This window comes from Rhinolophus hipposideros (assembly GCF_964194185.1).
Source record: "Rhinolophus hipposideros genome assembly, chromosome: 8".
Lineage (NCBI taxonomy): Eukaryota > Metazoa > Chordata > Mammalia > Chiroptera > Rhinolophidae > Rhinolophus > Rhinolophus hipposideros.
Window position 1 is genome coordinate 80,171,594 of NC_138054.1, and position 15,705 is coordinate 80,187,298.

General features: G+C 52.0%; 1 protein-coding gene across 3 annotated transcripts in view; it reads right to left on the minus strand.

The window, feature by feature from the left end:
- EPHB2 (EPH receptor B2) overlaps positions 1-15,705 on the minus strand; it is a 187,901-nt gene that overhangs the window by 28,995 nt on the left and 143,201 nt on the right. For all 3 annotated transcript variants that reach the window (XM_081055028.1, XM_081055026.1, XM_081055027.1), the window contains exon 6: positions 3,099-3,223. In XM_081055028.1, the coding sequence (XP_080911154.1) occupies positions 3,099-3,223 (125 nt within the window). The remainder of the gene's footprint in view (positions 1-3,098; positions 3,224-15,705) is intronic.

The window sequence follows — 15,705 nt, forward strand, 5'->3', positions numbered from 1 at the left end:
TGGGAGTCCTCCATCACACTTCCCTGGTCTCCTGAATTTCAAAATATTGTCTGAATCTGTCAGTTTCTCACCATCTCTGCTGCCAGCTCTCCAACTCTACACCACCATCTTTTCTTACTTGGTGTCCCATGAGGGCGCTGTACAGTTTCTGCCTGTGTCCCCAGGACCCCCCTTGTAGTCTATTCTCCACATAACGAGCTACAGGAATCTTTAAAGTAATCTGAGTCAGATCACATCCTTCCAGAACCTTCCGACGGCTTCCATCATACTTTAAATTGAATCCAGACTCCAAAGGCCTGGAAGACCCCCCCACAATTGGCCCTGCCTCCCTCTCCCCCTACTGGTCTCTCCCTTATTCATGTTGCTCCTGTCACACTCACCTTCTCTATTTCCTGAGTCCAGCCAGCACATTCCTGCCCCAGGGCCTTTGCACATGCTGTTCTTGCCACCCGGAATGACCCTGCTCCTGCTCTCGTCTCTTGTCTGTCTGGTGAACTCCTAGCATCTTTCAAGGCTCAGCTCTAACGTCACCCAATGACGACTTCCTCTCACCCATGCCAGGATTATGGGCCCCTCCTTGGGGCCACTATGGGACTTTTGCTGGCCCTTCTGTGGCTAGTATAACATCTTGCCTGATGCTGTTTTTTCTGGACTGTGAAAGGAAGGCCTGCAGGCATGTCTGATTACTCTTGGTATTCCTGGTACCCAGCTCAGGGCCCAGCCCAGTTACAGCAAATGTTGAATGAACCAGTGTCCATCTCCCCATTGGCAAACGCCAAGCTGCCTCTCTCTGCACCCCAGGACCTGGGAGGAGGGGCTGACAGAAGCAGAGACACGTCTCATCCCAGCCATACCTCAGGCCTGCCCTTCTCTTGCCATTTATGCCTCAAATCCTCCATCAGAGACTGGTCCTGTCAAAGGTTATCCCAGAAGCATCTCTGGGAGAAAACAGGGAGGCAGGAGAGTCAGGTGAAGAGTGAGAGTACAGGTTCAAATCATTGCTCTGCCACTGAGCAGCTGATTGCTCTTGGACAAGTTACGTCTCTGTGCTTCAGTTTCCCCTCCTGTCTAATGGGGTGACTAGCAATTCTGTGAGGATGAATGAGACAATGGAAGTGATGTGCTTAGCACATAGTGAGCCCTCATGAAACGTGAGCAGGTGGGAGCCGTGGCTCTGCAGGGCCTGCTGGTCCTGCCACCCCCAGTATGGCCGGGGGATGCCCAGGCTGTGGCAGAAAGTAGGGCAGGGCTGTCTCTCCTGGTTCACACCTCCATCAGCCGCCCCAGCCCCTCCCTTCTTGGTAGGAAATGGGACGTGGACAGGCCACGCGCCGGGATTCCTCATTTCCGCTCCTGTCTTTGGGGACAAACACTTTCAGTTTCATTTAATCATAAAGCTTCTTAATTAGTTTTTTCCCCCCCTTTTTGAATTCTGAGTTGTTAAGCTGTTCCCGCCAGACGGGGTGGACATGTCGACTCCTGTAGGGCCTGGGGCTTCCTGGGCCTGGGAGCAGCTGGTCTGGCTACTTGGGATGCCCGGAGCCATGCTCCTCACATCATCCCAGCTCAGGCTATCCAACAACACCTCTTGAGCACCTACTGTGCGCCAGGTGGGGGACACAGTAAAGATAAGGCAAGGTCTCTCCACCTTTGAAGAATAGGCCACGGGAAGGGATTTATCACTTATTCATTCAACCAACACTTATCAAGTGTTTCCTTGATGCCAGGCACTGGGTGCTGGGGAGAAGGTGGTGAAAGTGGTAGATGTGGTCCCTGGCCTCTCGAATGCATTGCCAAGAGGAGAGGATGAGCAAGGAAACGAACAATCCTAAACCAGCTGGGTGAGGCTGGAGACGTGTTTGATGAACCTGAGACTCACCGGAGTTTGGCTGATCCAGCATTTAACAGTGAGAGGGCTGGGCTGGGCCTCCGAAGGCGGGGCTCCAGCAGGGCTGGCTGGAACTGTCCCCACCTCTCTTCCTCAGTCATTAGGGTTCCCAGTGGGCTTGGCCTCAACTAAAGCCGTCTCATAGTCATTCACACCTCAGTCTGAATGAGCGCCTAGCAAATCTTTTCCTGCAGACTTTGTGGCTATTTGGTGCCTCAGGGAGCAGGTAAGAAAAGACACCAGTCAAAAGAGAGAGTTTTCTGGGCCTCTGATGTTCAGCTGCTGTGTCCACTTCTGGGCCCTGCACTTTACAAGGTTCCATATTCAGATGTGCTGAGCTCACCTGGTCATTCGTCGTGTAGCCCTTGCACATTGCAGCAGGCAGGGCAGAAGTGGGAGGAAAGGAAAGCACACTCACCTCTGCTGAGGGCCAGGCCCCATGCTGGGCACGATACCTGCTCTTTCTCTTTGACCCACACAGCCTCCATGAGAGGTGCTCTCATTTGCCCTTGACACAGGAGGAAACTGAAGCTCAGAAAGAGAAGGATGCCTGCCTAAGCTCACACAGCCGGTTACGGATGGAGCTGGGATTTGAACCTAAGGCCTCTCACTCCTAGTCCAGTGCTTTTTCTGCTACACCAGTGTCTTCCAATTCTGGGTCCCTGGCTCCTAGACATCCCTGAGGGAGTTATAAGGGTCTGATTTAAAAGCTTAAAGAGAAACCACTGTCTCCCATGCAAAGAGCACTCAGGCAAAGGAAAACAAGCATTTTAGTTGGAACCAGGAGGACATGGGAGGAAGCGCCACCCTCTTACCTTGTACAGAAGCTCTCCTCTGTTTTAGAATGGGTGAATGACTAATAATTGCTTAATAAATGGAGCTGTTTTGAAAACCAGCTCTTTCAGAACATCAGATCCACTGAAGTCAAGATGAAGGGGTCTTGGTGGGGAAAGGGCTGTGACCATCACATTTTACTGACATTGCTGGACCAGAAAAGTAAGGCTCCGAGAGGTCAAGACACCCGATGCCTGAGGTCTCCTAGCCAAGGAAGAGTGAAGCCAGAACACGAGCCAGGTGGCCTGACTCTGAGGCCAGTGCTCCTTCTGCTTCACCAGCGCGACTCATCTGGCCAGACCGTAGAACCCCAAGCCCCAGCCCAGGAGGGGACCTTAGGGAGGTGGGGATGGGAAGAGTGCCAGGAGACAGGTACCTTCTCGTAGTACTGTAGCTCATAGTCCAGAATGACGCCATTGGGCTGGTCGGGCTGGGACCACGACAGGGTTATGCTGTCCACCGTGCGGCTCACCTGGTGCATTATGGACACAGCTGATGGAGCTGGAAGAGAGATCAGAGGTCAGGGCAGGTGTGAGAGGGTGCAGCTTCCGGCCTGATCTCACAGGGGCCCAGAGAGAGCTGTGAGACCAGAGAGGGAAAGCATCTAGCCAAGGTTACACAGCCTGGGGAGCCGACAGGTGCAGAGGGACTCACGTAGGAGCACAGGTGCTGCTCGCATGGGGCACCTTCAGATTACAGATACCGACAACTCAGGCCATCCCTGCAGAAGCTCAAGCCTCATCAAGTCAAGGGAGATGCAATGGGCCCCTTCTCTGTCCTGGTCTCGAGTGGGATGCATGAAATGTCAATCATTCTCTCTTGCAGCTTATAGTCTACTAGACCAGGGGACATCCAGACCCTGGTCAAGGTGATGGGGCTCTGGGAGAGGGAAGCAGAGAAGGTGGGAGATTCATTCCTTCAACAAATTTGCATTAAGTGCCCACTAGGTGCCAGGGATACAGTAGTGAATAAAACTGACCCCCAAAATAAATAGGTAAAAGTAAATCCATGGAAAACAGTTTGGTGGTTCTTTAAAAAGTTAAACATAGGACCCAGCACTTCCATTCCTAATTATATACCCCAAAACAGGTACTCATATACTTGTACACGAATATTTATAGCAGCATTATTCACAATAGCCAAAAGGTGGGAACAACCCAAATGTCCATCTCAAAAATATGCTAACAAGTTAAAGACACAAAAGATCACATATTGTATGATCCCATTTATATGAAATATTCAGAATAGACAAATTCTGAATATTTCATATAAATGGGATCATACAACATGTGATAGTAAGCAGATTGGTGGTTGCCAGGGGCTGGGGGTAGGGGGGGAAGGGGGAACATTGGATATGGGGTTTTCTCTGGGGTAATGAAAATGTTTTGGCACTAGATAGAGGTAGTAATTGCACAAGATTGTGAATGTACTAAATGCCACTGAATTATACATGTTAAAATGGTTTAATTGGATGTTATGTGAATTTTACCTCAATAAAATCAATTAAATCCATCCCTCCCCTGGTGTCGCTTGTGCCCTCATGGAGGGTGGTTAGATGAAGGAAACCAGAAGTCAGGGGAGGCTGTGTTCCATGCTGGAAGGACTCTTAGAAATAATTTGGTCCCATCCCCTCATTTTACAGATATAGAAACTGAGGTCCACAGAGGGGCTGCGGGCCGCCTAAAATCACACAGTGAGTTCATGGCACGCAGCCCTTTCCTGATTCCTTATTTGACATTATACCCCGGCCTGTGTTTTTTGCCTTCTTCTCAAATGGAACAAAGCTGCACAAAGTACTTACTCTGTGTCAGGCACGGCCCTGGACCCTTTACACATGCATTTCCTGAGTTGACTGTCAGTGAGGGGGCAGCATGAGCCCCACCAGGTGAAGACACCGAAGCTCAGAGGGGCAAAGGGCTTCCTGAGATCACACAGTCCATCAGTGGGGGAGGTAAGATTTGAATTCAGGTCTGACGCTGTCCAGAGCAGTGTTCATCCCACAAGTTGGACTGGCCAGGGATGGACTCCTGACTCTCCCTATGGCGTGACGGGGGACAGCTCCCTTGCCTCTCTGGGCATGAGGTTTTCATGATCACAGGAGGGGCTAAGGTCTCATCAGGGTGAAGGCAGTGCCTACTGCAGTCTCTCTGGGCTCCTGGGCAGGTCTGCGACAAGCAGATGCCCTGTTTTGACCGACACAAGTATCCATAGGCTGAGGCTGACCTTTCTCTCCACCAAATCCCACCAAAACCTGCTTCTTGTTCTGTTTCTGTCCGTTTGTTCCCAGGGTGGAGCGAACAGTCTATTGGTCAGAAGACCCAGGCTCTGCTCTCTGGCCTGCTACTAACTGGCTGTGTGACCTTAGGCAAGTGCCCCCCACACCCTCACCCCGGCTTCATTGCTTGCACCAGATCTCTGAGGTCTTACAGCTCAAATGCTCCCTGCCTGTGTTTCCCACCTAGCCCTTGGCCTGGAGTTGGATCAGCTCAGGGGCCAACGTGGTCCCTGAGTGCTTCCTGTTAGCACTTCAAGGAACCGTGGAAAATTGGCTGAAGACAGCCCACACAGAGTTGCAACCCCCGCCAGAAAGACTTGGACCCTGGTCCAGGGGTCCCTGACAAGGCTCTGTTCTTTGTGCACCCCAAGGGAGGCCTGCCTGACCCTCAGCTCGGCTCCTTGCCCTGCCAGGGGCAGCAAGCGGCCTCTTGGGAAGATCAGGGACCTGGCTCTCTGCAGTTTCCTCCTTAGTCAAACCAGAAGATTCTATCTTCCTTGTTCCCTCTCAGGGTATCAAGAGGACCCAATCCGAAGGAGGGGCCCCACAAACCACTGTTTATTGAGCACCTACTTCATGCTGGGCACTGTGCTCTGCCCTTGAGCTGAATTAACCCATTTAATCCTCAACTGAGCTGTGTAGCAGACATCTTTGAGCCCCTTCTGCAGATGGGGAAGCTGAGAAGCGGAGTAAAGCTCCTTGTCGGAGGCTACCTCATGCTCCATGACGTCATTTGAAGGGGCTTTAAGGGCAGCGTGTACGCACGTAATAGTAATGACAAAGCCACTCACCGAACCCTCATGGAGCCCTTACTCTCTGCCCACCACTGTTCCAGGCTCTCTGCACCTATTAACACAGGCGTAACAAAGAATTCTTACAACTGCCCTGTGAACTGGGAGCTATTAACACCCCCACTTTACAGATAGGGAAGCTGAGGCTTCTTGCTGCTCAGTAACCTGCTCAAGGGTCACGTAGCAAGGCAGAGGGAGGCTAGGCCTTGAACCAGGCATCTCAGGTTCTTCATCCACACAGCATTGGTTCTAGGTAAATGTTCACCGGAAGTGAATGAAGATAATTGCTTGAGCCCTATTGGTACCTCAGTTTCCTCTCTATAAAATGGGCCCAACAAGAACGTACCTCGGGGCCTGCTGTGAGGAGCAAATGAGTGAAATGGCATCAAGTGCTCGGCGTGGCACCTGGCATGTGGTCAGGGCTGTGGGCGTCCACAGGTGTCACTGGGCACTTGCTATTGTGCACCGAGCAGCTGACCTGTGTCATCTCGTTTGATCCTCTCAACAACAGTGTGGGCTGGGGGTTAATATCCACAATTTGCAGAAGAGGAAACTGAGGTTCAGGGAGGCACGATGACTTCCCCAAGGTCACACAGCTAGTGAGGAGCTGAGCTAGGCCTGGGCCCAGTTATTCAGCCCCAGCTATGCTCCTTGCTTGCCCTCAGAGCCTTCCTACTTTCTGTCCCCTTATTCCCTGACCTTGTCTCCAGCCCCACCTCCAGGGCCCGTTTCGTGTGGACTGAGCGCTCTGTTCTCTTGGATGCCTCTGTGAGGCCTGGGCTGTCTGACCCTCTCTCCTGCCTGTCCAAGTCAGCTCCCCACTGAAAACAAGATAAGCCAGGATCCTGGCATTTCACAGACCTGGGCCAATCTCAAAGATCGTGACAGGGGTTTTACCCTTCCTGCTGGCTCCGGAAGCACCACTCCTGGCCTCCCTGCAGCTTCTCAGCCCCTCTCAGCCACGCCCCAGGGCCGTGACCAATGAGGTCTGTGTGCACTCTGAGAAGTCTATGAGGGTGTTTTTAACTCAGCTACCAGAGAACGGGGGGTGGGGGTGGGGGCATAATCCTGCTTCTGCTTCCAAGTATCTGAGGATAATTCTGGTTTGAGGGGCTGGAAGGTTGTATCCAGGGCTCCCTGGAATGTTGGGCTCCCTCACCAAGGTGGGGAGGGGTGGGTGGGGCGTGCTGCCATTGCCCGGTTGTTGTGTTTGTGGAGCATCAGACATGCACTGAGCCCACAGGACAGGTGAGGTGTATTCTTACTAAGCCACCACTGTGTACTCTCACACACCCGGTGCTTCCTGCTTAGAACTATAGAACACTCATGTGAGGACTATTCCAATCCAGCCCCCAGAAAGTCTAGCTCAGTGTTGGGGGCCCAGAGGGTGGAATCAGACAGACCTGCAAGCAACTCCCCATTCCTCCACTCCCCAGTGTTGTGACCCTGAGCAAGTTCTCTTGGAGCCTTGGTTTCCACACCTGTCAAATGGGGCCCCTTACCTGGCAAGATGCCATAAGTATGAAAGGAGAAATGCTTGTAAAGATTTGGGCATGGTGGCTGGCTCCATCCGGAGGGAGGTATTATTAGGACTGTTTCAAGAGAGCAGAATGGTGCCAGGGACTGTGGGGAGGGGAGATGGAGAGATGTTGGTAAAAGGGTACAAACCCCAGCTCCGAGATGACTAAGTTCTCGAGACATAATGTGCAGCATGGTGACTATTACTAACAAGGTCGTACTGCAGATTTGAAAGTTAAGAGAGTAGATCTTACACGTTATCACCACACAAAAAAGGGTAATTATGTGAGGGTGTGAAGATATTAACTAACCTTATTGTGGTGATCATTTTGCAATGTATTAAAAATCACATCGTACACTTTACACTTACACGTTACATGGCAACCCCGTGGTATTATTAGTACACCCATGTGATAGATGAGGAAACGGAGGCACTGAGGTATGAATAACTTGCCCAAATTCACACAGTTAGCAGGCAGTGGAGCTGGGATTTGAGCCCAGGCCCACCTAGGTCCAACATATCAGTTCCCCTCCAGTGGCTGTGGCTGATGCAGGCTGACCAGGGAGGTCTGGAAACCAGTGGACCTCAGAGGGCCTCTGAGGACACCCTGGTTCAGATCCCATCCTGTTGCTGCAAAGCTAACCCTACCCAGCTCTCGCTGACTCACCTCATCCCCCACCCACCCAGGCCGCCCCGGCTCTGGGAGCTCAGCTGTTGGTGGAGGCAGGTCCCACACGGCCATGGGGGTCTCGGCCTGGGGGGCTTAGCTGGCAGGCTTGGGTTACAGGCAGCTAACCCGGCTCTGATCCTGTAAGTCCCGTATCCCTGGGTGTGGCAAGGAGGCGGCATTGCTGGGAAGATGATCAAGGCAGGCCAGGGGGCCGCCAAGCAGGGCTGGCCTTTCTCCTGGAATCCAGGGGGATTAACAGTGGAGAAAAGAACAGCTGGATGTTCTCCCATCCCTCCAGCAGTCCGCTGCCCACCCCGGGGTGTCAGGTTTCCCTGTAAGTTGGTCTTCAGGGAATTCTGGTATTTTCAATTACCAGCCGGGCACGCCGGCAGGGGGATGGGGTCAGTGATGCCCCGTGACCCCTACAAGGAGATGGAGCCCCAGGGAGCAAGCACAAAAGAGGCTTGTGGCGGAGAAGGAAAGGAGGAGGCTGGCCAGGCGGGGCCTACTTGGCTGGAGCAGGTGGTCAGGGGCCCCGCTGCCCCCGGTGAGCCCTGGGGGAACATCCAGTCCCCTCATTAGCCCTGACTCGGGGAAGCAGCCTTCCGTGTGTGCCGGACCCAGGTGGTCTCTAATGGCCGTCTGGGACTGGGATACTTTGACAGGCATGAAGTCCGCAGCCTGTGACCCTGGCTACTGCAAGGGGGCCCTGCTCAGCTTCGGCTCCACAGCCCTGCGCTCTGAGAAAGGAAGGAGACCCCTGTTCTTGGCCTTTCCCCTTCCAGCAATCGAAGTTTAGAAGGAGTGGGGAGAAGTCGCTGGGCGTTGGGCAGTCTAAGGCTCCAGCCCCAGCCTCTCAGATCCCGCTAACTCCCTACAGCCTCACTCCCATGGACAGCGCTCCGTGGCTTCCCACTGCATCTGGAGTAAAACGCAGATGCTGCACTCGGCCCGCAAGGCCCACCTGCCCGGTGCCTGCCACCTCCTTCCACGCGTCCCCTCGCTCCCAGGCACTGGCCTTTCTGTTCCCAGTCATACCAAGGTCATTTCTTTATCAGGATCTTGGCCCTATGGTGTTTCTGCCAGGTAACCTCTTCCCCCAAATCTTCCAGGGCCAGCTCCTCCTTTTCATTCAGGTCTCAGTTAAACCGCCGCCTCCTCAGAGAGGCCCTCCCTGACCACCTTCTCCCCTCCAATCACTTCCTATCTCATGCCCTGTCTTCCTTTATAGCACTAACACTATCTGAGGGCACTGAACTTGTCTCTTTTATTTAGTCTTTTATCTTCAGTGCCCGGAACAGTGTGTGGCTTGATTGATATTTATTGGAGGAAGGAAGGAAGAAAGGAAGGAAGGAAGGAAGGAAGGAAGGAAGGAAGGAAGGAAGAAAAGAAAGGAGGGTGAAGGATGGAAGGAAGGAAGGAAAAAGGAAGGAAGAAAAGAAGGAAAGAAGGGAGGAAGAAAAGAGAATGGAAGGATGGAAGGAAGGAAGGAAGGAAGGAAAGAGAGGAGGAAGGGAGGGAGGGAGGAAGGGAGGGAGGGAGGGAGGATTCTCACCTTTTCTAGCCCCTTCAGGAACCTGGCTGAGTCCACTAACTCTGGGGGGCTGGACCCTGGAGCAATGGCCCCAGTCAGTAACCAGGGTGGCTTGTATGACAGTCACTAATAATTCGCTCTCCCTCAGATCCCTGCAATTTGACCTGCTGCTGTAACAAGGGGCCTTTTGCCGATGAGCTGACCTGCAATACTACAATTGTTTATTATTGTGCTTGTGTTTTTCAGGGTCTGCAGTAGGAATACTTTACCCCAGACAGGACTCCTAGAATTTCCGGTTGATAATGGAATAGCTGTTTCGAGCTTTCATCTCTTAAACTCATAGCAATGCAGTTAACTCCCGAGGATCTGACTGCAATTCTAGGTGACCTGACCAGAACTCTCACAAGAAGAATTTCCACAAATAAAACTCTTCCGGAAAATGGGCCTTTGTTTCTTTCTGATTGGACCAAGGCTCTTAGAGAGTTGTGTGGGACAGAAAAAAAAGGAAAAGCTGAGAACTGGGGCAAGAGTGGCACTTTTGCAATGAAGAAAAGGTGTTCTCTGGCCAAAAGAGTTTGAGATACACAGAGTTCTAGGATCTCACACTTGTGAGACTCACACTTCTTTATTCAAGGCTCTGAGAAGTCCTGCAGTCCTGGGAGAAACCCAGTTAACCTGGTTTAACCTGGCAGTCTAGGTCTCATTTGGCCTCAGAACCCTTTTCCCCCCCATATAATAGTTATTAATGTCTTTTGGGACCTATGGACCATATTTTTAAAAACAAAGCAAAACAAACAAACAAACAAAAACAGGTCCAGGAGATGTTATTGTTTTTCTTTGAACCTGAGAAAAGCTCCTGGCTAGGGTGGCAATTAGACTGTTCATTTGCTCATTCATTCTTCTTTGATTCAGCATAGATTCAGCAGCACCTGCTGGTTGCCACACAATCAGGCGGAGTGGGGGTTAAGCACCTCCATTTTACAGATGAGGAAAGTGAGGCAGATCAAGTCTCTTGCCCAAGGTGCCTCAGCTCACAGGCGGCAGGGCTGGGATCAGGATCAGGTTGGGACCAGGTTGGTTGTTTTCTCTCCCTGATGACCTAGCCCTATCCGTGAGTGGGATTTGAGCAGGCAGAGGCCCGGCCTTGCTTGGGCTTGGTGCTGTGGAAACCTCTAATCGCCCATCTCCCAGTGAGCTGCCGAACTGCCTTGATCCCACCTGTGGTCGCCCTGAAGGGACGCAGCACCTGGGCTAGCAAGGTAATAGCTTGGGCCTCAAATCAGGTGGCCTAGACAACCTACCTCACCCCTCTGTGCTTCAGTTTCTCCTCTGTAGAGTGGGGACAATGGCAGGAATGTTGGGAGGGAGGTTGAAGAAGACCTGCATGTAAAGTGTTTAGTACAGGGCTTGGCCCAGAGGAAGGGGTCAGAGGACGTCAGTCACGTGTAGCTGTCTGGGCCACTCAGACTCTCACACAGCACTCTGAGTAGCTGAATGCTCAGCAGAGGCTCTTGAATGGCGGCGGCGGTGGTGGTGCAGGGGAGAACAGGCAGCATTCAGGCTTCAGATCCTAGCTCTCCTAGGCTCAGGTGACTGTGTGACCTCAGGCAAGGTGCTTCTCTCGCTGAGCCCAGGTTCCTCACCTCTACAATGGTTTGTGGCAGACACTACTCACTGCCTACCAAATATGCACTTTCTTTCTCAGATTAACAAAACCCTGGTTCTTAGCTAGATAGCTTGTGCCCAAATAAAAGACTACATTTTCCCAAACTCTGGCAGCGAGACATGGCCATACTACAATGTGCTTGCCTATGAAATGAGCTGAAGTGTGGGACTTCAAGGAAGTCTCCTTAAAAGGGAGGAGTCCTACCCTTCTCAGTCTCCTTCCCTCCTGCCACTTGGGACTTGGAAGTGATAGCCGAAGCTCTTGCAGCCATATTGGCCTATAAGGACAAGAAGGTATGTGCTGAAGACCACGGATCCCTGATGGTTCCATGGAGTTGCCCTTACTCCTATCTGGAGACATCCTTTATGCATAAGAAAAACAAACCTCCACTTTGTCTAAGCCACTATGGTAGATGGGTTGTATTAATCACCTTCCTATATCTACTCTCTTTGCCTTATAACTTGTGTAGTCCCCTCTGTCTCTGACTCTGGGCTTGGCCATGTGACTTGCTTTGGCCAATGGGATATAAGCAAACATAATATAAGTAAAGGCTTGAACAAGCCCTCTGCATGTATCTGCTGGCTGTCTTGGTTCCCTGGGATTGATTGCTCGAGAACATGCCCAGGCCAACCCGCTGGAGGCCGAGATACATGGAGCAGATTATTGCCCCAGTTGTCCCAGCCAGGGCCACTCCTAACCAGCTGACAGCAGTCAACCCCAAACATGCAATAAAGCACTGACAAAAGAGCTGCTGAGTGACCCCGAGGAGATGGAGCGCAAACATGTGAATGCTCCCCGCCAAGACCCATCCAGCCCACCCTGAGACTCTTGAGCTAGACAAGGCAGAGTGCTTCTTGCTTTTACGCCATTGGTTTTGTGGTTGATTGTTAAACAGCATTACTGTGGCAGCGGCTATCTGTTATTTTTCTTTCTGTTACATGCAGCCAAACCCAATCTTAACTGATACTCTAGGCCAGCGATGTCTTCCCTGCAGAATGCTTAGGAGGATCAAAGAGGACGAAGCAAGCGTTCAGAGGGCTTGGCTAGGGGAGGGAAGTGCCCTCTCCCTCTCCCTCTCTCTCTTTCTTTCCCCGGGCATGGGCCTCCTCAGGGGCTCTCTTGGCCAGCTTCTCTCTGATCCTCTACGCCCCCAGGGACAGAAGTAAGTGAGTACATGCGCATGCCAGTTCTAGAGACTGAGCCACTGTGTGCCTGCCCCCCAGGAGGGCGGGAGGATCACAGAACAGTGTGGTAGAAAGGGCTTCGGGAAGTTTAAAGTCTTTCTACGAGAAAGCCATGTGGAGTGGTGTCACCTGGCCAGGCTGTTGGAGACTGGCTCTGCCTGGGCAGCTGCCACTTAGGAACCTCTCTGGGCGTCAGTTCCCCCCCTTCTATAAAAGGAGGTGTTTGCACTGGGTGAACTCCAAGGTCCCTGCCAATGCTGATGGGGTTTTAATTTGACTTATGTTCCCTTCTGTGATAGGCAGAACAATGGCCCCCAAAGATGTCCACACCCTAATCCCGGAATCGGTGGCTATGCTACCTTACATGGCAAAAGGGACTTTACAGATGTGATGAAGGTTATGGCTCTTGAGATGAGGAGATTATCCTGGATTATCCAGGTAGACCCAATCTAATCTCTGGAGTCCTTAAAAGAGGGGAACCTTTCCCATCTGAGGGTCAGAGACCAGAGAGCCGGAGTGCGAGGAGCATTTGATGCCGTGTTGCTGCTTCTGAGTGGCAGGAGGCCACGCGCAAGGACAGAGAGGCTCCTGGGAGCTAAACAGAGCTCCCAGCTGACAGCCAGCCAGGAAAGAGACCTCCCTCCTACAACCACATGGAACTGAATTCTGCTCGCACCTGAATGAGTAAGGAAATGGTCATGCCTTAGAGCCTCAGAAAGGAACACAGCCTAGGTCAGGACTAGACTGCGGACCTGCGCAACTGTAAGAGTAAGAACTGTGCGTCCTTCTAAGTTGCTAAGTTTGCGGTATTTTGTTATAGCAGCAATAGGAAATGAACACACCTTCTGATTTCATTTAAGTCCAGCTATTGTATGTAAGCCATGAATTGTCCACCAACTATGTCCACCGACGATATCCTAGGTGCTTTGTCCACATTACTGCTAATCTGGCAACCATCTGGCAAAGCTGGAATGATAGGTAAGTACCCATCTTGAAGATGGGGACCCTGAGGCTCAGAGAAGCGAGGCCTCCTGTTAAAGCCTGGTCACACTGCTTGGAAGGGGCCGTGTTGGATGAGGGCCAAGTTTGCCAAGCCCATCGTTGACACGTCTTCTCCCACATGACCCACTAGACATGATAATGGGGGAGCTTCCTAAGTGGTCAATCTACTGTTCAGTACAGGTGGCCCCAAAGTCTGCATTCGACCAGCCAGGCTGTGGTGTAGACGGACCCATGTAACTGCTCACCTGACCTCTGCAGAGGGTTGGGTCTGGCCAGTACTAGACTCCACGTATGCAGTGACGGAATCATTCAGGCTCTGCCATTGACTGATGACCACAGGCAAGTCCCTGAATTCTCCACGCCTCGCTTCCCTTACCCAAAGGACAGGCTAATTAATAGGATGGACTTCATAGCGTTGTTGTGAACATTCATCATGAAGGACTTGGAATGGTATCTGGCACATAGTAAGCACCTGGTAAACGTGAGCTATTGTCATGATGAGAGTGAATGGAGAATGATCTCTGCTTTTTGGAGAGCCTGCCTGTATCCAGCAGTCTGTGAGGCACCTTGATAACATGAGCTCAAAGCCTCACAACAGTCCTGCAAGGAGGGGGTGATGAAACCCGCGAGGAGGAAGTAATCAGACGCGGGCTAAGTGACTTGTCCACAGCTACGTGCCGGTGAGCAGCCAGGTTTGAGTCAAAGCCAGGTTGGTCGGCCTGATGCCAAATGCCAGACCCTTTCTACCCTTTTCCACCTGCTCTGGAACCAGGCAGAGGTGCAGCTGCTCAGAGCTTGCTCGGGGTGAGATTGTAATCCGTGCAGCCCTGGCAAGTGGCCAAAGACAATGTAGCCCTGAGGACGAGCCCCACATTATGGACACGCCGCAGACACCCCCGTTCTGCGTGGCTGTCTCTGCCTTGTCTGTCAGTCGGCTCTCAGCTGAAACGCCACCTCCTCGGGGAGGCTCTCCTCCGATGCCCACCCTGAGGCTTGTTCATCTCCCTCCCATCCCTTTCTGGTCTGGTTTGTGTCGAGGGCCGCAGACCCTGGAGAGCCAGACTGAATCCTGGGTCTGCCCCTTCCCAGCGGAGTGAGCCTGAGTACATGCTTGATCTCTCCCAAGACCTGTTGCCTCATCCTTCAAGTGAGGGTACACAGTCTAGCCTGGCCTCCTTCCTCGGGAGGTCCTGTGAGGGCTCATGAATATGGGGCAGAAAGGCATTCTGGAATGCTGAAGGGTGGTTTGAAGGCAGCATGACGGCTTTATGGTCAGAAGATAACTCTGGCCCTGGTGAATGCCAGGGGATTGCAAGCAAGACCCAGTCACTTGCCCAAAAGAAATACTTTTTCCTTTTAAGGCAGTGAGCTAGATATTTATATATTGAATTTTAGGGTCTGATTAAAACCAACCACTGAATGCATTTGTCTGGAAATCAAGTCCCCAGCCTTGTTTTCCAGTCTTGTCATACTTCTCCACACCCCACTTCACTTCACGCTTCTCTGAGCCCTGCTGCAAATGTTCACTGACCATTCACTGTGGTGTGGCCCTGTCTAGGTGCCAGGAAAACCATGTTGAGGAAAAGCAGACCATCATGTACCACCGAGTGGTGATGGTAGGGGAGCTAGATGGGAAGAAAATGATCAACGACATGAGGCAAAAACTCAACCACGGGCACTTGAGGGCCACGGTGCTGGGGGGCATATGACCAAGTCAGGAAGGTCAATGAAGATGAGCTAAGGCCTGAAGGAAGTGAGGGGGTGTGGAGAGAAAGCATTCTGGGCAGAGGGAACAGCGTGTGCAAAGACCCTGTGACAGAGGAGCCTGGTATTTAGGAGGAACAGAAAGGAGAACTCTCCTTCCATCCTTCCTCCTATACTTTCCTCCTCTCCTAGGACACCTCTTTCCCTGCATGGTTCCATCTCTGCTTGTTAGAGCCTCTCTATTCTTCAAAGCCAAGCTCAAATGCCTCCTCTTCCAGGAAGCCTTCCATGGCATGCCTTTCTCCCATTCAGCCAGAGGAAATGATCCCTCCTGCCTGTGATCTCCCTCACCTCCTTGACCCCTCCTTGGGCCCTCACTCATGCCATCTTGTATGTCTATTCTGTCCATGTCTCATCTTCCTCTCCAGGATATAAATCCACAAGGGCAGGAACTGTGTCTTATCCAGTATAGACTGGGAGTCACATGGTTCTGAGTTTAAATCCTAGGTGAGGCCATTTAGTAGTGGGATTTAGCATAAAGGACTCCACTTCTCTGGGCCTACATTTCCTGGAAAGCGGGATAATGAGGTGAGGGTGTGGTATGGCTGCACAGTCCCCAGATGGACTTTGGGCATCTA